Source organism: Trichosurus vulpecula, chromosome 4 (assembly GCF_011100635.1).
Source record: "Trichosurus vulpecula isolate mTriVul1 chromosome 4, mTriVul1.pri, whole genome shotgun sequence".
NCBI classification, from domain to species: Eukaryota; Metazoa; Chordata; class Mammalia; order Diprotodontia; family Phalangeridae; genus Trichosurus; species Trichosurus vulpecula.
In genome coordinates, this window is record NC_050576.1 from 424,422,684 (window position 1) to 424,450,151 (window position 27,468).

At 40.8% G+C, this 27,468-nt stretch overlaps 1 protein-coding gene across 13 annotated transcripts in view; it reads left to right on the top strand.

Moving 5' to 3' along the window:
• The first annotated feature begins 3,362 nt into the window (after window positions 1-3,362).
• Window positions 3,363-27,468, top strand: part of MAP4K4 (mitogen-activated protein kinase kinase kinase kinase 4) — a 287,410-nt gene continuing 263,304 nt past the window's right edge. For 5 of the 13 annotated variants that reach the window (XM_036753593.1, XM_036753594.1, XM_036753599.1 and 2 more), the window contains exons 1-2: window positions 3,365-4,233; window positions 4,883-4,948. In XM_036753593.1, coding sequence (XP_036609488.1) covers window positions 4,177-4,233; window positions 4,883-4,948 — 123 coding nt within the window. In that variant the 5' untranslated portion in view covers window positions 3,365-4,176. Of the gene's footprint in view, window positions 4,234-4,882; window positions 4,949-27,468 lie in introns of all 13 variants that reach the window. The other 8 variants (XM_036753589.1, XM_036753592.1, XM_036753597.1 and 5 more) reach the window with 3 other exon arrangements.

Sequence of the window (27,468 nt, forward strand, 5' to 3'; positions counted from 1 at the left end):
TTCTAATCTGTCGCTTATTACCTAGGTCAGTATAGGACCACAGGCAATTGGTTTAACCTCTCTGATCTTCACCTCTAAAATGGGGATAAATACACTCTTATCGACACTCTCCCTAGGTTCTTCTAAAGAAAGAAATTTTTAAGTTAATGAAGTTATAGAAATGTGAGATATTCCTTTCTTCCTAGCTGTATTATAAACTCCAGGAAAAGGACCTTGACTTATTACACACCCACAGGGCCTAGCACAATGGCTTTCACTCTGCAGTTTTTTTGGTAACTGTTTCACTACTTCAGGAAAGGTCAGGCATGCTTTATCTCATTTCCTCCTCTCTAGCCTCCTCCTCCACCACTGCCACCCTACTGCCAAGCATAGGGCACCTTTTCCTTTCCTTTCCCACTTCTGTAACCTTGAACTATGAGCAAATTAAATTCTGCCACTCTCTCTAGATGGGGTGCATCAGTTTACTTCTCTATACTCACTGTCCCTGTCAACCAAAATAGTCCTCCCCTCCCTATGTATTGTCTCCCCTTGTTGTTTTTCAGTCATGTTTGACTCTCTGTGACCCCATTTGGGGTTTTCTCAGCAAAGATATTGGTGTGGGTTGCATTTCCTTCTTGTGAGAAACATGGTTTGGGGGATCACTGGACTTCCTAGGCAGGGCCAAAGTCCTGAGAAAGAACCCTGTGATAATCCCTAGGGAAGGCTGTACAGACCACAGAACTCCCAGAGGAAGACCAAGTGCTAGCCCCACCTTAATCTGTGGGGATCACAGGGCATCCTAGGGGTCAGACCCTAAGGAGGACCCAAGTGATGGCCCCTTTAGAACACCGCAGTGGGGATCACAGGACACCCCAAGGCAAGATCCAGGAGTAAGCCCAGAACGAACTTCCACTGCCTATTGCTTCCCTTCACTTGACCTTACAAAGATCCATGTGATTTGCCTATTCTCACCCAAAGAAATTAAGACCAGAGTCAGCAAAGGAAGGCATTTTATTGCATTCCTCAAAAGAGCAAGATACAGCTGCAGGAGCAGGGGTAACCATTCCCTCCACTCCTGCTAGAGTTATGGTTAGTTTACAGTCTTTATTTTTTACATAGTTTTCCTAGGTTATACAGTTTATACAGGTAGGATAATAAGGATACAGAAGCAAAAGTGAAGTTAAATAGATTTTCCTTGTCCTAGTTTAGGATTAAACTATATTCTTTTACTTCCCCTACTTTCCCTCTTTAACATATGCAAATGATGCAAATCAGTAGGCCTGGATTCTTGACCAAGAGCAGACCCTAGATAAGCTTGAACTGGTTCAAGAGTGTTTGTCCTCTCTAATTCCCCAGACTGCCTTCTCAAAAAGCATGCACATGTGTACCAGCCTCTGACCTCTCACCTGACCGACTTTGAGGCCTGGTTTCTGCTAAAGCTGGGGTGGGGGAGGGGAGGGAAGTACACCTTTAGTTCTGTGGAAACAAAACTCCTCCCATTTCTTACACTTCTCCAGCTCATTTTACAGATGTGTTAACTGAGGCAAACAGGGTTAGGTGACTTGCCCAGGGTCACACAGCTGGTAAGTGCCTAAGACCAGATTTTAACTCAGGAAGTCTTCTTGACTCCATGCCCAGCAAGCACTTTATCCACTGTGCCACCTAGTCTCTCCCTCTACTAGAATGTAAGCTCTTAGAAGGTAGAGATTTGTCTTTGATTTTTCATTTCTGTCCACAACAATGAGCACAATACTTGGCACATATTAAGTGCTTGATTAATTTTTCATTCATTCATAAATCCTTGTTGGTTTCTTCCTACACACAACGAGTTTACAATCAACTGACAAAGTATGTGCATGCCAATTAGTTGTGAAAAGATGAAAAAAGTGGCAAGCGACAAGTCCAATGCTATGAGACTTTGGAAGGGGCCGTTATAGTCCAGAGTGGCCAGAAAAGACTTCTGGGAAATGGCAGCGGGTCTGTCATTGGCTGCAGAGGAAGAGATAGTGGCTTAGAGAGGAGGAAATTTAAAGTCATGATCAAAGGAAGATGATACATATCCCTTGGCTGCATGGAGTATTCTTGGTGGGAAGGAGTGGGAGATCAAATTGAGAAAGTAGGTTAGGGGGCCAGATTATAGATGGTTTGGAACGCTAAGCTAAGGAGTTTATCCTGTAGGGCTACTGAACGCTTTTGAGCAAAGGAATATTAGTGAAAAACTGCCTGGGAGAGTACTGAGCATATAGTAGATACCCAATAAATTCTTGTTTAATTGGACTGAATTGCCAAACTTCCAAGTTTCCTGGTAAGGCTACCTTAGGAGCCAGTTAGAAGACTTTCTGAGAAGTACAGCCTCCCTACTGTGGGCACAAAATATTAGGGTTCACACTAATATGGCTACACAGTGACATCAGGAAAAAAAAAGTTTGAGTAAATACATGGTGGGTCTATTTTGATTGTCTCTACTACAAAATCCTGTTAAGATATAAACTTGAGGAAAACAATTGAGAGAGAAAAATATTTAGGAAACCAGAAGGGGAGGTTTGAAAAGAAACAAGCTCATTTATCCATAAGGGAAAGGTGGGAAGAAGGGAGGGTGGATTCTGCTCCCAGAAGATTCTCCAATCCTTACAGAGAACACCGGTAGGCCCAGCCAACCTTAGTGGGACACACCCACTGCCCGAAGTGTTGGAGGGGGAAGGGGTTAATAATTTTCTTGTTCTTTCCACAGGAGCCCAAGTGTTTTCTTTTTTGTTAGAGATATTTTTGTTTTGTTTTGTTTCTTCTGGTGGTGGCCGTCCTTTGGGCTGGTTTCCTTTGAAACGCGATGCTCCAGGAAACATGGCCCATAAAGTGTTAATTTCCTTTCTCTTATAATTACAAAGCTCTCCTAATTTTTAATACAGGTTTTCTCTCGGATCTTACCGTCTGGGAACACAATACACACAGACAAGCGTGTGCGTGCAAGACACTCGTGCCTTCGGTATTGTTTCTATAGCTTGGCTTTTTCTTTTCTTTTCTTTTTTGGTCTTCAAAACCCCCATCAAAATCCAAAACTATTTTGCAGCCTGGCTGGAGAAAGGCCGGGGAATGCCTAGGCTGGATGGGAGTTACTTATCTATTGTTCTCTGCCACACCCCTGTTGAATATTGATATATCCGTTCAAGTAGCGACTCCGAAACCGAGACTGAGAAAGGGAACTGCTTAGGATTTTTTTCCCCTTCTAGTTTACCCAGAAGTGCTTTGGGTTTGTATGTGTGTGTGTGTGTGTTTCCGCTGGTTTTTCCTGTTGGAGAAGGAAAGGGGGAGCTGTTTTCTCTCTCTTCTCATAATCTATTTTTTGTATCCTTTTTCTCCTCCTCCTTCTCTTTCTCCTCCTCCTCCTGGGTTATCTTTGTCTGGCTCACTCAGTCCCTGAACTCTCCCCAGCGCTGCAGCTCCGAGTCTTTGGCCAGTGTGGATGTGAGCTGTGCCCTCCGATGCAACAGCGAGAGCAGCAGCAGCAGCAGCAGGACCGGAGGAGGAGCAGCAGCAGCAGTAGCTGCTGTGGGAGGACCAGAACGGACACGGAGGCATCGGCGTGTCCGTGAACCGAGCTTCGGCGAACCGGGAGGAGGAAGAAGGGGAGCGGATCGGTGCTCTCCTCCCCCCGCCGCCGGTAAGCTGTCCGGAGGCCCCAGCCGCTGCTCTGCCCCCGCCCTCCACCTTCCTCGCCCGTTTCTCTGGGGGAGGAGGGGGGGTGCAAATGCAAGCGCGGCCGCTGGGCGTGGAGGAGGCTGAGGCTTGAGCCCGGGGGCCGTCTCTGCCACCTCGACATGGTGTGAATCCGCCTCCGCCGCTTGGCGCTCCCAGAGTCTCGCTGTCTCTCCTCCACATAAGCAGACGGACGGACGGACACACACACTCAGATCGGGGGAAAGAGAAGCTCGTCCCCGGGAAGCGAGCCATCCGGCGGCGGCGGCGGCGGCAGCGGCAGCAGCAGCAGCAGCAGCAGCAGGAGCAGCAGCAGCAGCAGCAGCAGGAGCAGCAGCAGCAGCAGCAGCAGTCTCGGCGCCGCCTCCCAATGAAGAGCAGCTTCAGGCCAGCGGGGCTCATCTCAGTGTGAAGAGCCGCTGCAATCGACAATTCTCCCATTTGAAAAAAATTCAAATTGAATTAAAAATAATATTATATATATTTTTTTTGCAAAAAGAGAAAATGGCGAACGACTCTCCTGCAAAAAGTCTGGTGGACATAGACCTCTCCTCTTTGAGGGTGAGTGCAAGCGACAATGAAGCCCCCCCCATCCTTCAGTTTCCAGCAGCCCTCCCCCTCATCCCCCCTCACCCACCCCACGCCCATGCCCTTCTGCACCCTTCATTCCCTCCACCCCGTTGGTACCCTGCCCAGCCCTCGCGGGGCCAGCCGTGTGCGTGTGCCTGGGGTTGGGGGATGGGGTGGAGGGGGTGCAACGGGGAGGCACCCTCTCTGCCTCTGCCGGCCTGCCCAGTGTGCCTTGCTGCCTCCCTTCCTGCCCCGCTCTGGGTGGTGCTGCCGGGGCGGGGGTGGGGGCGGGGGTTGGGGGGGAAGAGTTGGAGGCTGCTGGGCTGATGCTTTTCCTTTGTTTGCATGTATTGGCATGTGCGTGGAAAAATTAGGGCGCAACAGCTGCACCCAACATCCTCCAGGCTCCAGACACCGTTGTGTTTTATTTTGTTTTGTTTTTTGCAAGACGCTCCCCCCAACTCTCCTCTCGACCCACCCTTACCCCCCAGCCCTTTACGTATACTTTGGTATAAAACAACTTCTTTATTCGTTTGCTTTAAAGGCAAAAGTAACTTCTTTTGTATACCTCTCATCTTTCAACTCCATTCCCCTCCTAAAAAAAAAATAAAAAACAAACCCTCCCTTCTTTCCTCTCCAGGATCCTGCTGGGATTTTTGAGCTGGTGGAAGTAGTTGGCAATGGCACTTATGGACAAGTCTATAAGGTTGGTGTCTGAGCCCTCTTTGTTCACCGTGACATTTTGGGGGAGGGCAGGAGGAGTCTGCATAGCCAAGCCGACTTGGCTACACCAATTGGTCAAGTAAAGTTTAGTAGTTTTTTGTATTAGTTATTTTTCTCAGTCCCCCTTCCCCCCAAATGCCAGGTTTACAGTCTTACTGGCCTTAAAGGACCTCATTTCCTGACTTTCAGATAGGGAAATAAACTATTCTCTCAGGCATGTACTTTACTTGAATAAGAATGGGGGGGAGGGGGACGGACAGAATAGAAATGTTTTCATAAGGCAATTTCATTTTTTTTTAAAGACCTACCCAGTTGAGTTTGTGTAGCTTAATTAAAATTCAGGAATGTTTTAATAGGCAGGCATTGCTTAGTTCATTTTAAAGCACTGCCTTGGCCTTCCTGAAATTGTCATCTTGTTTCCATGTTTGAATCTCTTCCAAGTGCTCAAGGTGCAGTTTGCTATTAACTAGTGCTGCCTTCTAACTCAGCTTGGTGTGTATCATACAGTGTACTTACTGATGGACACTCTGCTTGGGAGTAGGGGTGGGGTGGAATGGGGATAGGGACCCCTGTCCAGAAGACTTAGGCAACAAGAGCAGAAAGGATTATAGTGTGAACATTATAAAATCCGAATTCCAGGAATAACCTGTTTGACAAGTGTATAATGAAAGCAGAAATCAGGGAGAGTGAGAAGTGAAGAGGATGCCCTGGTTTCACACTCATCCCAAGTCTTATTTTGGTTTTTTTCCAAATGAACAGTGAATGGAACAGACAGGGCTTGAGACTGCATGACTCTGCAATGAGTAGCAGCTACCTGGTGTGACTAACAGTTATCGGATATTTTAACTAATACGTTGTCTTAAAGAAGAAGCTGTAGGAAATAATAGTAGCTTGTTTTATGTAGCACTTTAAGGGTTTGCTGAGCACTTTCCACACAACTCTGTTCAGTAGGTAATGCATTTATTGTTCTAACCAGAGCCACAAGGGATCTTAAGGACCATCCAGTCCAACCTCCCTTATTTTTACAGATGGGCAAAGAAGCTCACAGATGTAGAGGCTTGTCCAAGCCTCATATAAGTCTGAGAATAGGGATTGATACCAGATCTTCTGACTGAGGCCAATGCTCTGTTAAACTATACAACTTGAGAAGTAGGAACAAAACTTAAAACAAAAGGTTAAGTTCTCCTTTCTAGTAATTTTTTTAATCACTCATATGACAATCCATTCTTGTAAAAAAAAAGTTGTGTGGCTATTCTAGTGAACAGATTATTTGAACAGGTACAGGAATAGTTTTAGGTATACTAATATTGAAACTTTAGCATTTGTACTTAAAGATATAAAAGTTTGGAGTCACCACCGTGTACATTACTCTGTCTTGGACATTTAGTCTTAAAAAGGCTAGAGTGTTAAGAGGTGGAAGTGAGCCTTCGGGATTCTTTAGGCTAACCCCCTCTTCCCAGTGACTAATCATTTTTTCTTCTATATATATATATATATATATATATATATATATATATATATATATACATATTTGTTTCTGTCACCTGAGTTCTCTTCTGCCACCTCCAGGATTGTGATTGTGAGCCTTCTACAAGTTAAAACATTAATGGATGTTTGTGAATGGTCTCCATGAATGAATTAGCATGTATTTTGTTGTTAACTTATCTTGGCCTTGATAGGGGAATAGGAGGATTGTTGACTACTGTAATCTGCTTTTCATCTAGAAACAAATTTGCCTAATTCAATTTAGAAGTCTTGGGAAAATGCATCCTTTCTAGTGTGTTGTAGCTTCTTCCGAAGGCCCAGATGACTAGCTTAAATGAACTCCTTAACTACATACGGAGTGAGTACTTGATCTAACCCACTTTTTCAGGTCAAATCTAAGTTGTGAATGGACACTTCCAGATGATTTTGCAAAAGCATGTTCATCTGTTTATCCGGTTCAGTTTTGTTTTTTAGCGAGTGGAGTTGGGGAGAATAGGGCTCCCTTTGGAAGCTTATTTCTGTTGAAGAAAGGTCCTTTGCATCAGCCTGGTTTTAAAATATAGCTCAATGAAAGAGTAGATTAACATGAACTAGAGGGAGGTCATGTGAGTCTGTAGAGGCAAGGTATTTGTTAAAATCATCTGGATGGTGGGGGATGAGGCCTTTTATTGCAACCTTTAGAAATAAGTTTTAGACAGATTTATTATTGTTAAAACTCTTTAGGGGCTTCTGCAAGTGATTTGAATTTTTTACCCTCTGGATTCCTTACTTGTCTTCTGCCTCCCTTTCTTCTCTTCCCCTCACTCCCTTTTGATTTTGAAACAGATTGACTGAATATTGCATTTGGGCAGTATTTGGAATATTGTGGCTCGAGTCTCTATGACGACCAAATCTACTCAGGTTGAAGGAATATTGCTAACCGTGTAAATATAAGCAATTCTAGGTAGTCATGTGAATATGGCATACAGTTTAGAAGCTGATGGTACTGCAGAGATTTGGATCGTGGTGTTATAAGTGACCCCTGTGAGGAAAGATCATTTCCTCAGTGCAGCCTGAGAAATGTTTCCCATGTTAGAGAAGGCTATATTTTCTTAAAAGGATTTTAAAAATTTGTTTCCAGCACCTTTTTCAATGTACATTCCCTTCACTTCCTGTGGATTTTTATCATCGTTTTAATTTGGTGAAGTGAGTGTAATAGGTGCATCGCAGAGTGCTTACTCTGAACCAGATACTGTGCTAAACGCTTTGGCAATGATCATCTCATACTTCCTCACAACAGGCCTGGGATGTGGGTGCTACATTTTGTGGATGGTGAACCTGAGGCATAGAAAGTTTAAGTGACTTGTCCAGTGACTAGCCCACTGATTGATTGTCTGGGGTCAGACTGCTGGTAAGTATCCCTGTCTAGATTTGAACTCAAGTCTTCCTGACTCCCAAGTCTAGTAAGTAAGTACTCTGTATGTTTGGTCCCTATGATTGTTGCAGCTTTAACCCTCGGTCACTGCTACAAATCCAGCTGGTAGCATGCAGGATTATTCATGTGGAATATAAGTGACATTGTGTTACTTAGAGCTTTTATTTTATGTACTGTGGTACAGGCCGTGTGACCCTGGGCAAGTCACCTCTTCGTGTATTGGACAACTTTCTTGAGATTATAATTTACAGAGAAAGTGCTGACCTGCATTGGTAGAAGGAGCTTCTTTTTCTGGGAGTTCCCTGTGCCATTGAAAATATGGTCTAGTCCCCTATCTCTGTGTTTTTGGATGATCTTTGCAACTAGAGCAATCTGAGTGATTATATTTGCACAAGTGGTTGTCTGTACCTAGGCTATACTTTCCCATCTGGTGATTTTTCATTGGAGAGTTTTTTCCCTTCCTAGAGATGGGATAGGTCTCATGTGAGAGGGCTTATTGTCTTTCAGAAGTGCATTTAAACACGGATTTTTTTTTTAAACTTTTACATGTCTCCTAATAAAAGAATACTGGTTCTTTAGACCTCTGTTTTCTGAATATTTGCAAATTTGGTTCTCAGTGTGGAAACTGGATAGTTTTTATGGTTTCTATAGATACGTAGGTATGTTTTAAGAGATTATACCTTGTTTGTAGACATTTGTTTACTTTTCAGAATTGTCTGTGTAGGAGATAGTGCTCATAATTGAAATAATTTTCTTTTTACCATTTTTTGTGGGATATATGTATGTATGTATCTATATATGTACAAATTCACATTTTTTATCCTGTAAGCTGATAGTAAAAAGCCTTGGGCTTACAGCAGTTTACATAGAGGAGATATTTAAAAAGGATGTGCATAAAAAGACTAGGCGGTGACTAAATCGTCTGCGTGTGTGTGTGTCTGTGTCTGTGTCTGTCTGTCTGTCTCTTTCTTATTTATACCAGTTCTATATGTTTGAGAAAGTCAGTTGCTATAATTTTTCACCAGTGGAGGAGGGCAATGATGTGAAAAATCCCAGATGGGAAATTTACAAAGCTCTCCAGCTCAGTTCTAGATACTGTTAGAATTTATTCGGCATCTTCCCTTTCCCCCATTAGGCTTACATGACCATTTGTTTTTTTTTCTTAGGCTAATACTGTATGTTTAGATGTGGAAGGTCCAGAAATCTCATGGATTGATTGGGGAAGTAGACCTGGAACTGAAAATTGGGCACAAATAATCCACAAAAATACTTGAGATATTGATATGAAACTGGGTCGTTTGTTATTGTTAAGAATATTAGGAATCGAGACCTGGAGTTTATTCCTGACTGCCACTGACTTCCAGTAGAATCTGGTAGATTCCTTTTTTGCCCTTGTGCCTCATTTTTCCAGACTATTAAATGGGAATGACATCCACCTATTTCCCTCTTTCTGAGAGAGTCACCAAGGATTAACAAAGTGGTTAGAAGCACTTTACATTCCTTAGAAAGAGAGCCCTCTATAAACTCAGCCTGGCTTTTAAAAGTGGTTCCTTGAAGTTTGGACTTGAGCAGTTAACTAGCACAGGGTCCTGTTCATTATTTTCTTTCTTATTGTAGTGTCTTTGCCTCAGCTGTTTGAATTTCCTTTTTGTGTTCTTGTTTTTCTAACATTAGAGAAGGATGTCCTTTCTAAAGCCAAGTGTTTTTGTTAGGGGATGATTGCAATGCTTCTTCAGCAGGTTATATCAGCTGATCTTCGGTACCGGGACATGTACGGACTTGTTCTCAAACATGGGTTTCCTTCTTCCTGCATGGATCCCGAATGCTTGTGTAAGGAGGAAGCTCCAGGGGCTGTGTGTTCTCCTATTGTTTTGGTCATTTGAACTGCAGGAAACTTTATATATGACTTTAAAACCCTATGTAAAAGCTGTGATGATGATCGTTTGGTTTGCAGTTGTATAAAAATCTGTTCCAGTGACTCCAAGCTTCCTCTTATAAGATTGGAAGATTTAAAAAAAGAGAAAATGATGTCATTCTAAATCTGTTTTCTCTATACTTTGTTAATGTACACAGGTTTTTTCCCATAGGATATACCTACTTGGTACAGATATCTTTTCACTCTGTTTCCTCTCTCTTTCCTTCACCCCCCAAACCCCAACTTAATATTTTGTATATGTCATTTAAAAACAGTTCTGGAATGTCAGCTTGTTTTAATATGCCACAGTTTGCTTAGCTGTCCTTTTATTGTGGGACACTTTTTTTTCTTGGCTAGGGATCCTAGGATTTTCTTTGCAAAATTGTTTTGCTTTTGGGTTATTTCTTTGAGGTCATTTGAAACTTAAAAAATATATTATTTTGAAATAGACTGAATTAATTTGTGCCTAGGATTTCCTCCTGGTGGAATCATTTAATTATAAAAAGTAGTAATAATTATAGTAAGAAGAACAGGTGGCATTCATAGTGCCCATTGTGCTAAGCACGCTATAAAGATTTCATTATATCCTCACAATGACCTTGGGAACTAGGTTCGATTATTATCCCTATTTTACAGTTGAGGAAACTGAGGCAGAGATGGAGTAATGGAGCCAAAGTCACACTGCTAGGAAGTCTCTGAAGCTAAATTTGAAATCGAGTCTTCCTGATTCCCCAGCGCTTTATCCGCTGTCCAATTCGTTTGTACAGTGTATCTGTCGAGTGTGCTTCTTTCTTAAAAAACCATGTATGTAGTAACTATATATCTCATCATGTCATAAGAGAGACCTTAGGGGGTCCTCTGGTCTAATCCTTTTATTTTATACACAGAAGAAGTAACCGAAGCTTAGAAGGGTTAAGTGACTTGTAAGTGACATTGATACTAAGTGGCAGAGTCAAATTTGAACTGAACCTTAGATGTCTCATTTGGGGACAAAATGATTGCCCAAATGAGTCAGTCAGTAGTCAGTAAACGTTTATTAAGCGCCTACAGTGTGCTGGGGATCAGGGTAGGATGGGTAGAGGAAAGGATAAGATGAAGCCCACAGGAGTGCAGCTGGGTGAGAAATGAGTAGGTGCTTGCCCAGACAACATCCTTAAGGATCTGGCAGGAGCCCTTGGGATGTCCACCCTCCATCCTGTCAAGTCAGAGGGCCTTAGGGGTAAGGGGCATTAGAAAATGTGAGTTTCAGGGTTGATTAATTTTGCACAGTGATGAGATTCTGAGGAACATGGGTCCAGAGGAATGTAGCTGGGTGGGAAAAGAAGTTAGGAATTTTGGAAACACTTAATGCTTTTATCAGGGTACACAAGTAAAGTTAAGATTTCTTTCTTGTTATTAATGAGATGTCAAAAACGTTGTCGTGAGTGTTTTGAACCACTCATTGATCTCAAGAGTACAATATAGTAAAACTGGAAGTATTTGAAGGTAATTCAAATACTCCATGCAGAATCTGTGAGGGTTCAAGGTGGGTTGAACTGATATTGTATACTGGACTGAAAGAATATGTGTAGAGAATGTGTGTAAAATATGTAGTGTAAGGTTCTTTGTAACCTTTTTCTAGCTATGGAAAGGTATTATACAAGTTACTGCAAATAAGATTTCTGGTAATATGTTTAAGCTATTTGAAAACGTTTTTAGAAGAACCTTGAAAGTATTCTAAAATAACATCTCTATATTAATGTTATAAAGCAATATCATGAACCCTTGAAGCATAAGTGGGATGGCTGGCATTAGCAGTAGCCTTAGCTTCTCTTCCTACCATATTGCTTTGCTATTTTGCTTTTTTTGTGGCAGCTAGGTGGCACAGTGGGTAGAGTCAGGACCTCGAGACAAGAAGACATCTTACTGAGTTCAAAGGCCTCAGACACTAGCTGTGTGACCCTGAGCAAGTCACTTAACACTTTCTGCCTCCATTTCCTCAACTGTAAAATGAGCTAGAGAAAGAAATGGCAAACCACTGTCAGTATCTTTGCCAAGAAAACTCCAAATAGGGTCACAAAGAGTCGTATAGACTGAAATGACTGAACAACAACAAAATAAATGATCTCTCTTTTGTACTAATTGCCCTGGCTAATGTTTTGGGTAGTTCAACTGAAATAGAGGGTAAATAAAATATACCCATGCTAGATAAATGTATGATTTCCCTTTGTTGTAAGGTTAAATGGATCAGGCACTTGACTGATTTGGTAATAAAGGGATCAAAAAAACTCTATGCATGTCTTAGGATCTTAGATGGAGAAATGGAAGGGACTTTTAAGGACATGTAGTCCAACACCTTCATTTTTATATAAATAGTCTCTCAGGGAATGAGTAGGATTGGAACCTGTGCCTCTAACTCTACATCTGGTACTCTTAACCACTGTACCCCCTATGGCAGGGCTTGAGAAACTTCTTTTCAAACTAGAAGCCATACCCCACATTTTGGAAATGGAGGGATTTGTTTTTTTTTTTTTCAGTCCTTGCAGAGAGAAAAACTTAGGTATTTGTTCCCAACCTTTGGTAAAGATAAAGACCCAGATCAATTTCACTGAATGTCTGTAGAAGAATTCTCTGTATGAAATCAGTGATGAAGGCTCTTTGCATCTGATCTTGGTGCTTTGAGGTTTGTGTATAGAGGATATGAAAGTCTTGTGGCTTTTGGCCTCACCTCCTTTTTTCCTTCCAGCCCTTTCTCCTCCATCTTGAGCAGAATTTGAACAACTGGGTCAGGTAAAAAGAAGCCTGAAGAACCTTCAGTCTGGATGTTCCAAGTCTGGTGCCATGGACTCGTTATTTCCAAGTTGTTGGTGTGATGGGAGAATGTGAACATGAGTGGGAAGGAGTGAAGCTAGTTTTGGGAGAGATTGTATGGTGTCCTGGTGAAATTGCCAGCTGCCATGGTTACTTGGCACCTGTGCTTTGTCAAGTCCTGCTGTATTCTCTGAATAGCTCATTATCACATCAGTAGGTCCAGTAGTATAGGAATTGGGAACACTGTCTCTCCATTGTGTGCTTAACAACTGACTCTCCTATCAGCTGTTGTGTGAATTGGGAAGTCAGGGCACATGGCTCATTGTACTGTGCCTTATTTATTGTAGGTCCCCCTGGTCCCTGGGGCACTGTAACTGCTCCATACATACCTGTCATACTGGCACTTCACACCTGACTTAGAGATTTAAAAGGTGCCCTCCCCAACTTTGGCATCATCCTTACTGAGTTAAGAAAAAAATCAATGTTATCTCAGTCTTTCCGAATGGTGCCTTTTTTCTGAAACTGATGATAAGCTTAAATTTTTACTTCTCTTCTAATGAAAAAAAAGCAAAACTTTTCTCTCTAAATTAAGTGTTTTAGTTTTATTAGTCTAGCAAACTCATTTATTCTTATTAAGAAGATGATGGGTAACGGAAATGTACATATAGTTGTGAAGCAGGAAGAAAGGTGACATAGTAGGGGTAGAGGTGAACAAGAATGAGTGAAACTCTGAATGAAACTGGCCATGCTCCTCATAGCTGTGAGAAATAGGGAACAAGTATAGCTGAAAAGGAAGGGAAAATTGGAGGGCAAAGCAGAAAGAATCATAGAATTTGGGCTGTAAGGAACCTACAGCTCCTCTAGCCCAGTTTTCTCTTAGGAAACTGAGACTCAGTAACATACCTAAGGTCATATAAATGGTAAGCATCAGAACCAAGGTTTGAACCCTGGTTCTCTGGATTCAGAGCCAGTGGTCTTCTCTGCACTATGCTTTGCAGTTGGGGGTGGGGAGAAGGCATAAAGGAATTGAGGTATGACTGATTCCACACCCAATAATTAAATTCAGTGCTCTGAAAGTTGATGATGTAGTCCATCAGGTCAGAAACCGCTTCTTTGGTGAATCTTTGTATTTCTTCTTCGGCGCCTAATACGGTAATCTGCATGTAATAGGTACTTAATGAGTGCTCATTAAAATTGATGAGACAGTAAACTATAGACTTTGGCATGTATTGAGTTTTATTTGTTGAATAGACTGATCTGTGACACTGATCGAGGCAGTCCAGTTAATAAGTTTTTATTTATCACCTGCTGTTTCCCTGGAATGAATATTTGAAAATGAGAAAATGTTTATTAAGTGCCAAGCACCCTGCTGGTAATGTTATTGTTCAGTTGTTTTCATTCATTTCTGACTCTTTGTGACCCCATTTGGGGTTTTCTTTGCAAAGGAGTGGTTTGTCATTTCTTTCTCCAGTTCATTTTATAGATGAGGAAACTGAGGCAAACAGGGTGAAGTGACTTGCCCAGGGTCATCCAGCTAGTAAGTATCTGAGGTCAGATTTGGATTCAGGAAGTTTGTTTTCCTTACTTAAGGCCCTGCCCTCTATCCACTTCTCTACCTAGCTTCACTTTCTTCCAGGAGCTCATGTTTTTGTGGGGGATGGGGAATGGCCAAAGAAAGGAATATGTGTCATGGTGACAAGTACAGCCGTAGGGCAGTCCACTGCCATACTCTTCAGAAGCAATGGTGGCATGATCTGATTACTGTTCCTAGGGCAGAGGAGTGGGGTGGGTGTAGGATGTCTCCTGGGGATGCATGTGAAGCATGGTCTGGGCAGTTAGATGTAGTGGGTAATCCCTGTCAGTGAAGCCCTGCCCCAGGGTGGACTTAGAAAGCTGGGTAAGTTAGCTTAACTTTAGGAAGGAGGTATATTCTTTGGTCTAGAGGAAGGTATTATTCCAGGTGGGAAGGGAAAAAGCCTAGGTGGGATATAACAGGAATTATAAAAGCAATGGAAAGTCTATTCCTTTCTGTGGCAGATTGGACAGTGGGAAAAACTCAGAATGTACAGACTCTGGGTCTGTGCCTGCTTTTGAAAAAATGAGATAAATGCTTAGTGAAATTTCTTTGAATACTTTTGACCTTTTAATAGCTAGTGTGTTAGTAAACGGTCTCTTTCGAGTAAAGAAAGCAGTAAGAGCTTCAGGGCATTAAATTCCCACTTGATATGGTAAATACAAAGAGGGTTATAAACAAGCACTGTTGTTATAAGAATTCCTTGACCTTCCATTAATAAAAATCTGTTCTTCCTGCCTCCTCTCCCCCCACCCCCCCACCCCCAGTCCCACAGCTTTCCCTTTTGGGACTTGGGACGGATAGGCCAGATGAGTGAGAGGCTGTGGAATTGTTGAGGGTCTCTTGTCTTCCTCTAGTCCTCATTCCCCAACTCCCATTAGTAAACAGTCATTCTTGTGAATTCACATTATTTCTTTAAATCATGAACACAGTTCTTTTCTTATCACTATAAAGGCAAACTGTTCACCGTCAATGAGGTCACTGGTATCAGGAACTGGGCCATCTCTCCTTTCTTTAGGGGGATTCCATTGTGTAGAAGCTAGAGGATTGTCATGTGATTCAGAAAAACAGTATTTTCCCTTACGCTAATTAGAGAGTATTTTACAACCAGTTTTTTTTTTTTTAAAGAGCTAACTTTGGTAGTTGGGATGTACTCCCAAGTAGGTATCATTTTCATTTTAAATGGGGAACTAAAATTAAGGTTGGCGATGGTAATCTCCATTGTTTCTGGAATTAGGTTCAAAATCCTTTGCCTGATGCCCAAAGTTTTCAGTAGTTGGGCATCACTCTGTTTTTTCAGCCTTATCTAACTAATCCTATTCCCCAGAATTTATTCCTGACAGGCTAGGCTAATGGCTATTCCCAACCTTTGTTGGTCTTCCAGATCCCAGGAATGCCCGCCCTCCCTTCTTTACCTGTTGAATTAGGTTCAGTCTTTGTACTGTGGCTACTCCGATGCCACTTCCTGTGTGAGACCTGCCCTAATTACTTCCCATCACGCTTTTCTAATTCGGGTCTTGCATAATACTTTCTGCCTCCTAAAAGTTTTGTATCAGTTTTCTGTTTCTTCGTTCCCAAAGGCATCTAGATTAGAAGCCTCACAAGATTAGGGAGCGTAGCCTATTTCAGCTTTCTAGCTTAACTCGGCGTTTAGTGCAAAGTCCCATGCTTGGTGGACATTTAGGTAAGTTTTTGTTGAAGTTGAGGGAAGAAGCATATGCCAGAATACATATCGTTTCTTTCCTGCCCATTTCATCATTTCCATCATTTCGTTTTTGTTGGGAGGTTCCCATGCCTGGAGCAGTTTGGAAAAGCTTAGTTCTTTTTTTTTCCCTTTTTTTTTTGGTGAGGCAGTCTGGGTTAAGGGACTTGCCCAGGGTCCCACAGCTAGTAAGCATCAAGTGTCTGAGGCCTCATTTGAATTCAGGTCCTCCTGACTCCGGGGCCATTGCTCTATCCACTGCACCACCTGGCTGCCCCAGCTTAGTTCTTTTTCTTTTGGACTTTGAAAACTCTTCTACTCGGGAGTTTTCACTTGGATTCTTACTGATTTATAGTGGGTTGTTTTCAGACTTTAGAGAAAGCATATTGGTGAAGTAGTTACTTGAATTGCCTAGCATGGTTTTAGAATTGAAAGGAACCTTGGAGGTGACCTCACCCCTCTCCTTTTATGGATGAGGAGAGGTACCAGGTTGCCATGCTCAGAGAGGTAATTTGACTCGACCAAAGTTACATAGGAAGGAAGCAAAAGAGACAGGGTTTTAAGGTCTTGAATACAGAGTCAGTGTGTTCTTTCCGTTGCCATGACATTTTGACAATTTGACATTTTTTGATCTGAAAAATTCACTAGTAAATTATAATACTGTCTGACTCGTCATTAAATGTACAATAGCTGGATTTTGAATTTCTTCTTGTGTACCTGAATGTTTGTAATTGCTTGATGCATCTGTGAGTAAATGCTTTTTACATCCTCAAGAACCCTCTTAATTCTGGTCTTCACTAGATCTGGCAAACCTGTCGTGTGTCCTTTTATGACTAATGTATTTTGGGCAGTATTCACAAGGTAGTGTTTATTTGGATGTTAGAACCTGAACTATGCCACCAACTGATTTCTGTTTTGTTTGAAGTGATTAAACTTTTTGGGTTACTAATTCACTCTTTTTTCTCCCTAAGTAAATTCAGTTCAACAAATATTTATTAATCCAATTATTCTTCATTATGCTAGGCATTGAAGATGGCACAAAGTGAAACATGTTCTTTCCCTAATCCTCTCATTTGACAAGTGAGGAAACTGATGCCCAGAGAAGCGAGAAACTTATTCAGGGGTTCTTTCTGAACTATCAGATGTAGTTCTCTGGGCTTGGTGACTGAGAGCAGATAGGTGTTCTCTTATCTTCCTATTTTGCATTTCTCTCTCCCTTCCTTCCCCCCCCTCCCCCCCCACCTCTCCCCCTCTCAGTCTCCCCACCCCAGCTCTTATCTCTTCCCAAATCTCATCTAAACGGGAACTACGTCAGCCACTCACTTTCTTTTGTGATCTTTTTTTTCCTTACCCTCAACATAATTATTAAAGTCTCTTTTGTTTAAGGACCTAGGTTCAGATCCAGGCTTTACCACTTTACTGTTTATGAGACTTTGAAATCACTTACTCTTTGTGGCCTCTGTCTCTCATCTGTAAAGTGATTGATCTAGCTGACCACTAAGGTCTTTTTTAGCTTTTCATCTGTGTTCCCATTGATTAGGGGAGTATCATATTACACAGCCGATTTTATATATGATAAATCCAATAAAGAGGTGCAAAATAAACTGTCAGGTGACTGGCTCATTATAGACCAGGCAATCCGGGGAGGCTTCGTGGCCAAGATGGCAGTTGACTTGGACAACATTCTAATTCAGGAGACAGAATTACAGGTAGGCACAGGTGAAGCAAAATGTAGCGTGTGTCCTAATGATGGAGAGGAGTCGTCATTTCTTGGCTAGAGTGTGGAGAACATAACTGAAAGATGAGTTAAGATGAAAAAAACTGGAAAGGGGGATGGCAACAGTTTGTGGAGGGCCTTGAACTAACCTTTACTCTGAAGACAGTAGGGAATGCCTTCAGTTTTTTGAGCCATGAAGAGACATGACCAGTCTTGTAAACAGCTGAGATTTTGAAATTAAAAAATAAATTGAAAGGTTCTTTCCACATAATTGCTAGCTACCTTCCAGGCTAGTAGCCTGCCTGATTGATGCTTATATTATAGCCCAGTGACTGGCACATAGTAGGGGCTTTAAGAATGCTTGTTTATTGACAACACAGATGAGGAAAACATTGGTGATAACAAACGTACAGACAACTTTTAGCTAAAATAAATCATCTAGCCCAATGGTTATTCTCCTTTTTGTGTGTCATGCACCTTACTTTTGAAATTCTGGTGAAGCCTTTCCACCCCTTCTCGGGATAATGCTTTTAAATGCATAAAATAAAATACATAGGATGAAAGGAGAACAATTACATTGAAATACAATTATCAAAATGATGTTTAAAAAAAAGTTCGTGGACTCCGGTTTAGGTTTTTCAACTCTTCTCATCTTGTTAAATTGAACTTTGAGTAAAGCCAGAAGTGTTACTACCTTGATTATGGTAAACTCTTCTATAGCTTTAGTGGGTTCTATTCCAGTTGTCTCCTGAGACAACTCTAAACAACTCTGTATCTCTAAAACCATATGTTACTAAAACATAAAAAGAGGATTTACAAACAGAATGTGAAATTAAAAAAAAAGTATAATGGGGAAAATATTGAAAATTAGAGAAACTGAAAGGTGTTGCATCTTGTATTAACTACTCTTTGGGGCATTCTCGCCCTCACTTTGGGGGTGACAGAGGGGAGACTAGTTAGAAAGTAATCCATTTAGTACCTAGAGTAGCCTCATTACAGGGTGATGCTGAAAATGTCTCGGTGGAGTTGGCAAGTGCTGACACCTTTGGAAGAGTCGTTTGACCCTGTTCTGATTGGAGAGGGAATTCTTATTTCACCTTCTTTACTGGCTCCCCCTCTTCTCTTTCCTTGTCCTTGATCTTGAATTGGGAAGGGACTAATGATGGCAATTAGATATGTGGTTGATTATTTTTTATTGTGTTCTTGGGATTCATGAAATTGACAACAATTCGATAGGAACTGTTTGATTTTCATGTTTGTATTTCCCTCTCCCACAAACTAAATGCTTAAAAGTAAAGGTTGATTTGTTGACCTATTGAAATACTAGAGGTCTTCTGTTAGTTCTTAGCTCCTAATAGGCTCTTTTGATAAAAGTTGGAGTATAAGTGTATTTGCTGCAATTAGCATACCCAGAGTCATGTGACAGCTTTACCAGCACCGTCCCTTAAAATCTGTCCCAAGAAGCCCCTAACAATTTTGCTTCTTATAAAATGAAACTAACCAACTATCCCTCCTTCCCCAAACTCCTGGTTTTATACTGACACTGATTTACTGTTTTTCTGCCTCAAGCCAACACATTCCAAATAGCAACATAAAACAAGTGCCTCATTTACAAGAGTCTTTTGAACCTTAATACAGATAAAATTAGGTCAATATTAAAGATTTTATTCCCTTTCATAAAAAAATTTTCATAAAGACAAAGCATAGTCTCTTGTCTCTCACTCCCAGCCCTCCTAATGTTCAAGCTGGGCACAACGCTGCCCTAGGAAGATGCTTAGAAAACAGTTGTCCAGTCTTGGGTTAAAAAAGACAAAAAATGCAAACACTGAGCAACATGATATTCACATTCATGTTAATTTTTCACATATATACTTTAACACTTCCTTCCCCCCCAAAAAAATACTTTGGCGTTTTCCAAATGAAGTCTAAGATTGGTTATGGTTGTGGATGGTATTATGTTATGTACCTGGGAGATCCTAAGATTAAAAGTACAAAATCCTTTTAAGCTCATCGTTAAACACAACACACAAATATTCAAATGTATCATAGGGCTACACCCCCACATGGTATAGAATCTACAATGCTGGTAGGAACTCGGTATTGGGTAGTGAGAAGACCTAGGAAGAAAAGATGACCAAAAAACCCTTCTGAAACAAGTACGAATGAATTTGGTAATAAGCTAGTAACAGGAAAAAAAAAAGAGACAGTGGGGCCTAGTGGAGAGAGCTAACCTTTGAGTCAGAAAGACCTAGGTTCGGATAAAGCCCCTAAGAAGCACTGAACTTTCAGTATCCCGGGTAATTTTCTAAGGACAACAAATTTCAAAGAAACTGTCAGTGAAACCACAGGTCAACTAAAAAAAGCTTTTTTTCTAAATGTAGGAGCAGAAGCTTAATTAATAATGATAAGTTAACATAATAATAACTAGCTAGCATTTATGGATTTGCAAAGCGCTTTACATATGTTAACTCATTCAGTACTCAGTTCAAACTCTTGTGAAGTTTGGTGCTTGTTCTCATTTTATGATGGAGAGAAGTTCAGTGACTTGCCTGAGGTCGAACCGTATGTGAAGCCAGATTCAAACTCAGGTCTTCTTACCTCCCTACTCCACGGGGCATGACATGGTCAGACCTGTGCTTTAGGAAAATCCACATGATCCTTTGGGTGTAGATTTTAGAAGCTCGAGACTAGAGGTAGCTGGACCAGTTGGGGGCTATTGTAGTTCACTAGGGAGAATTAGTATGGCCATGTGAGTGGAGGAATGGGGACGGATATTGTGTTAAGTAGAATCTCTAAGTCTTGGCCACAGAGTAGGTGGTAAAGAACAATGGAGAGTCTTGGATGCTTGAGGTGGAGAAGCTAGGTGACCTCAGGAGCAATAGAGAAGTTAAGAAAAGTCTATTTTTACTTGTAGTAGAGATAAAGTTGCTTGCACTCATCTTGGCTTTGATAACAGAATTGTTTTTGATATTGGTGTAGTCTTGGTGGATCCCCTCCTTGAGCTCACAGTCTAATGAGAGAGATAATAGGTTAACCACAATGTACAAACAAGAGACATATTAGATGACCTGTCACCTCGGAGATAATCTCAGTGGGAGGGTACTGATTTTAAGGAGGACTAGATAGGCATCTTGCAGAAGATGGGATTTTAACTGAGACTCCAAGAAATTGAGAAATAAGGTAGGACTTTTGGTAACCAATGTTATATAATCACTAACTCTTGAAGATTAGTACAGAGTTAGTCTGTGTTTGTGCATGGGCGAGCATCTTGTTCACTGAACAGTACTGTATAGGATGGCTCACCTCACTTGAGTGGGGTCACTGCATTCGGACAGTCTGATGGGAACTATGATATCAGAAGGTAATCTGGTGGCATGATCATCGTATTTCATTGGAGCATTTTAGATGGAGCATAGTTTCTCTGAGCAGATTGTGTGGATTCAGTCTCTAAGGGCTCATTTTACAAATATACACAGGAATCGTGTCATTTTAATAAAGGAAAAAATCACTTGTAGTAAATACTGCAATAATGAAGTATTAGTGTGTTTCGGGACAGATGTTTTATTTAAAATGACATAATTAGGAATTAGCAAAGAAAACACATGCACAAAAGAATATTCAGGTGAAATAGGAAATAAAATTACTTATTAAAATACATTTTTTGCAAAGAAAAAGTTTTTCTTGATAAAAATGCACAGGAGTCCTTTGTGTAGTATCTAGCTCAAATGCTTTTTGCATTATAAAGTGCTTAGAGTTAGCTACATTGAATGGAATTTCTTTAAGGTGGCATATGAAAGCTAAGCAAGACTGGTAATTACTGAAAATTCTTTATCCTGGAGAAACAAGTAGGAACTCAGTATTGTATTGGCTTTGTTTTTAAAATGGTGGATGAAATACTGAATTGCTGTTTAACAAATCATTAAAAACTTACTGGACGGTTTGATCCTCTAAGACTTTATTAGGCAACATCAGTCAGTCATGTGGGTAGGTGGTACCTTGTTTCTCTGACCTTTATATCTTAGACATTAGAAAGATGTTAAATTCTCACAGGGCAAAGGATTTTAGGTTATAAAATTTAATTTTAATATTTCTTCTTTTTCATTATGCTGCAGTTACTTGAAGTCACGAATAAGCAATGAAAGAGGTGAATGAGAACATATTTTGAGAGTTAGGAAGGGAATGATAGAAGTGAATCCTGACATGTCTTTATCATGTTGTATTATCAGAGAGATTTATGGGCACTTCCCTCCATAAGACGCTATGAATTAGTTTAATGGTGATGTCCTTAATGTATAGAATAAGGAGTCAGAGACATTGAGAAACAAAGCAAGTGGCTATATTTAAAAGGTCATTTTAAATCACGAGGTGACTTAGTTTATGACTGGACTAGAGAGCTTTGTGTTTATTTCTCTTGGGGAAAGAGATTGGCAGGGGAGGGAGAGGAAAGAGGAAGATAGAATCTTTTTATTTTTCAGTCAAGATGGAGTGTGGGTGGTTGGTGGTGGTAGCAAATGGTATTTAATATGTTCAACATTGGACTTTTTTGCTTCTATCTTTCTGATGCTACACAGGTGGGTGTGTTTTTAAAGAATGCTTTCCACTGCCTTTGAGGGGTAAATCACACTTCCTTTTTTTTTTTTTTAAACACAGCAGGAATATTTTAAATTGTGTGATGTGTTGGTTCAACAAAACCTTTCTAAGGCTTTTATCATTTCAAGGAACAGAACAGATTTTCTTGAGTTGGTCAGTTCCAGAATCTGTGATCTTATGGGATGTTTTCTTGAGAAACTCATAATTTTGTGTGCTTTTGATTCTAGAACAGTAAAAACTTGCATCTGGGATATATGTTGGAGTGGTTTTCTTGTTGGAATTCATGTAGAAAACGACTATTAAAAAATTTCGGGAGGATCATCTTTGGACTTTGAGTTTAGTTGCCTTTTCTTAGGCCGTGTTTTTTTCTGTAATGTGATAAATGAGGTAAGGATGCTTTCTGAATACCCTGGGGTTTGCTGTTTGCTGTCTACCTTCTCATTTTGGGGTTGTGGCCATTGTCAAAAATATTCAAAGAGTTGTGTGTCTTCTTGTCAGATCTGGAGGGACTTAGAGAAGACTTAATGCTGACCCCTTTTGAATCTTGTTAGTAAGTAGACTAAGGGTTCTAAAATCAGTGTTAATTGCTCTGGCTTGGCAGATTCAGTTCCTATGCCTTTTTGTGGAACTTGGAAATGTTGATTTCCCATCCAGCCTTATGGATGAGATAATCATTGCTAGGAGAAGTGAGGAATTTGCCTGGTTGGTTTTTTTTTTTTAAACACTCTCAGACCTCAACTGCCTCATTTGTAAAATGGGACTGGGAGGAAGGGTTGTGGAGGTTGGACTAAGCCTAGGTGATCTCTAAGGTTCCTCTTGGCAGAAACACTTTATGACAGGATGATTCATGTGTTGCCTGTGTAGACCTGATTTTCTTAGTTTAACAGGAAGTGAGAGAGTGGGTAAAGTGGGAGGAAGTCATGCATGCACATCTGGCCTCACTCTGCCACCTACTCATTGGGTGTTTTGGAAGATTAAATGAAGTTTATCTCTTTCCCAGAGAACTGTGAGTGTGTAGAGGAAATGAGATAATAGGTACAGGTAAAAAGACTGAAGACATTGTGCCTGGAGATCAACGACTGGTAGAAAAGAGGCTGACTACTTTCCCTAATGGGAGAATGAGCTGTAACTTTTTGTAAAGATTATTTCTTGGAAGTTGCTATGATTAGCTTCTTAAGTGTCTTAAGTTCTTTTTGCTAATGCACGCTAAATAGGCAACTGTAATTGCTTATTTTTGGTATTAAAACCTGCACCAATCTCCAACATTGGGCTTATTTATCAGATATTTAAAAATATATGTTCTTCATTTTTCAAAAGGGGGTGACAGTTGGTATTGTCTTCACAGAAGGTAATTTTTTTTTTGTATTAGGAGTTATGATACTCAGGGGAATATCTGGGAATGCCAGCTGGACAGGATGGTTCAGAACAGTTTTTTAGAGAATCATGTCTATTTCAACAAGAAACCAATTGGAATACTCAGTTTTCAGAGCTTGGTCCTGTTCTTCAGCCTGAAGGGGAAGAAGCTGTGTGAAATGATTGGTAATGGAAACTGAAGAATTAAGAAGGTTATGTATAAAGGAATGGAGGACTGGACTGGACCGTTTCATTGGTTTAGGGAATTCCTGGATATAGAAACTTTCTCTACTTTTCAGTATTCAGAATGGTACCTTCTAACAGAAGGTCTCAGCTCCAGAAATTCTCTCTGCCTGTCCCCCATGCCTGGAATGCTCCCCCTTGCCATCTCTGCCTACTGTCTTCCCTTGGCTTTCTTAAGTTCCAACTAAAATTCCACTTCTATAGGAAGCCTTTCTCACTGCTTAATCCTAGTGCCTTACCTCTCTTAATTATTGCCTATTTATCCTTTATACATGTATATCTTTTTTGTCTATATGCCATTGTCTCCTCTTTTACATTGTGAGCTTTGTAAGGGGCAGAGACTGTCTTCTGTCTTTTTGGTTTTTTTTTTAACTCCAGTGCATAGCACAGTGCCTGCTATATAGTAGGTGCTTAATAAATGTTGATTAATTTATTGTAAGTCTTAGAGAGTTGTTTAGAACTCTGAGCAGTTAATTAAGTGAGTTGCTCAGCATTATATGGCCAGTATGTGTCAGAAAGAGGACTTGAGCCCCGGTTTTCCTGGCTTTAAGACTGACTCTCTAAAATGAGTGAAATGTTGACACAAGAGGCTCTGGAGCAATTGTGAATTTGGGGTTCGGATCCTTTTTTACTGTGTTGAGTAAACCACATAGCTGAATCACAGCGATTTAGTACTGACTTTGGTATGACTTGGTTAAGTATCATGTTAGTGGTTGGAGATCATTGTGTAGATGTGTGTGAGAAGCTGAAACATTTGGTCAGTGGGGTATGTCTATAGCTTTGCCTTTTTGGAAGCAACTGATAGATTGCTCTTAAAAATGACATCGACATCCCATTTTTATTCATTGACCCGTATTTCAAATGATGCAAGAGAGCTTGTTGTTCAAAGGAGTGCTTTTTATAATGTGAATTTGTTGGTGAATTTATATCAATGTTGAAAAATTCTGTTCCTCGTATTTGTGTGCTGTGGCATAGTGAATGAAGAGGTGATGTCCAGGGTTCAAGTTCAGCCTCTGACATCTGGTATGACCTGGACTTACCCACTACCCTGTCCTAGGTAATTCTTTAAGACCATAAATCTGCAGACCAAGTACTGATCTACACTGCTTGAGAGCGCTCTGTAATGAAGAGTCTTTCTATACTGAGACACTTCTCGAAGAGAAATGGGAACCATCAAGTTGTACATAAAGGTCTCCACCGGCTACGTGTCAGCTTACATACTAATATTATACTGACTAATAATACTAACATTATCCAATGTTTTGTCATATTTTTATTTATTTTTGTTAAAGATTTCTCAATCGTGTTTTAATTGGGTTTGGCCTATCCTTGGAAGTGTTTGATATCTCTTTTTTATATTGATGAAATCACAAATCCAGCACAGAAACCAAAAAGTCTAAACGGGTGCTTCTAAGAATCAATCCCACGTTAGCTTACTGTCCCATCAAAGATACACTGCTGTGTAGAGTTTGTTCTGCTGGAGCTAACACTGAAGTGCTCATACAAGCTGACACTGTATTTGTTTTCTAACATTTACAAATGTGCTGGCCACTCTGCTAAAGCACTTTACAGTGATTATCTCATTGGATCTTCACAGCAGCCTTGGGAGGTGGGTGCTATTATTACAGATGAGGAAACCGAAGCAGAGGTGAAGTGACTTGCCTGTGGTCACACAGCTAGTAAGTGTCTGAGGCCAAATTTGAACTTGGGTCTTCCTGAGTCCAGGCCAAACACTTCATCCACCATGCCTGCTTCATAATGGCTATATGTTCATATTTAGCAAATTATAACTCTTATTATGTCTCACTTTAAGATTTCCCGTGCTCCTTTACATAGGTTCTCTCATTTGATACTCACAACTACCATATGAGGTAAGTGTTTTTTACTCACTTTACAGATGAGAAAACTGAGGCTCAGAGTTTGTCACTTGCCCAGGGTCACCTGGGCTAGTAATTTTCTGAAGTGGTATTTGAAACCAATTCTTCCTGACTCCAGATCTCATATTCTCTCTGCTCTAACACATACTACCATGCATGGCCTTAAGTATTTGCTTAAAAAAAATAGTATGTATCTCCAAAATGGAGTTTTTAAGAGGAAGAAAGTATATCCTCTCTAGCTCTTGCTTCACTTGAATGGGAATTAACTAAGTTGAGTTTGTTCAGTTAATCAAAAGTATTAAATACTTATAAAGTGCCTTTGTGCTAAGTTCTAGAGTCAGGAATAGGGGCAGCATAGTGTCAGACCTCAAGGAACTTAGAGCCTGTCTCCTAAGAGAGATGAAGCATACATGTATGAAACAGTCAGTGAATAATGCTAGCTTTATCTGTTGGTAATGCTGAATTGTTGGCATGGTATAGACAGCTGCAGGAGTCATGGGGGAAGGATCATCGTTGAATGGCATCATCCGAGGTGGTGAGACTTTTAAAGAGACAGAGGGTAGCAGTATGAACTTGGCCTGTGATCAAGATCTTATCTAGATGGGAGGAGGCAGAATGATTGGAGAATATGACGAGAATGCCATTTGAGCTGAGCCTTGAGACATGTAGGGTTTGAATATGTGGAGATGGGGTTGAAGGGGAAAGGGCATTCCTGTCAGAGAGGACAGTATGAGTAACAAAATGGAGGCATGTCCGGGGAGCTTTGTTTGGGAAGGGGGAGAAGGGATGGGATTGGAGATTTTCAAGCCTGGGACAGTCCTTGCTTCCCCAGGATTCTATGACAGAGCACAGTTGAATTGTGGTGGCTGATAGTTGAACCAACATTTTATTCTATCAGAGCAACCACTCTATCTCATTTTGGCTGGGATCGTCTCTAGTCCAATGCATTGTAAAGTGCTTCGTGTAAGTAATAAATATTTATTGATGGTAATGTCAGTTGACTAGCTGCTTAAGACTGTTTTGTGGTTGTCCTTTCCAAGATTGATAGATTAGAGCTGGCAGAGACCTTAAGGATTCTCTACCCTATTCCCCTAATTTCACAGATGAAGAAAGAAGGCCTCCAAAGGGTGTGCCTGATATCACTAGATTTTTATCTAGAAGGACACTTAGAGACCACATAGTCCAACCAACCCATTCACTTTTTCAATTTTGGAAGTGAGGCCCAGAGGAGTTTGTAACCTATTAAGATCATATAAGTAGAAGTTTCAGAGAAGAGATTTGAAACCAGACCTGACTCTAAATTCAGTGTTTATTTCCCTATTTCTAATGGGAACAGGTCTGTTGCAGAAAGCTGTGTCGTAAAGGGCTGACCCCAGACCTGACCTCCCAGCTATCTCCAACATTTTTCCTGTAGCCTCAATAGGTATTCAGTACTAAAGACCCTGGTTTAAGAGGTCATTGGCTGGGAAGAGGAGTTACTATCAGTGTTAGGAAGTTGATGTACGTGTATTAGGAGGTTAAAGACTGAGAAATGGGTCGGAGGGAATTTATTACAGAAAAGAGGATGGCTTCTGATAGAGGAGGGTCATAGGAAATCCTAGGATCACATAGTTTTAGAGCTGGAAGGGGCTTTAGCAATCATCTAATCTGACTTCTCACTTTATTCTTTTGTTATAAGCTTAACATTGAACAAATACTGACATTCCAGTATTCAAAGAACAAAAGAGGGGATTATGTTACGCAGTTTGTCTATTACGTTTTGTAGTTGTTCAGTTGTGTCTGACTCTGTTAACCCTGTATGAGCTTTTCTCAGCAAAGATACTGGAGTGGTTTGCCATTTCCTT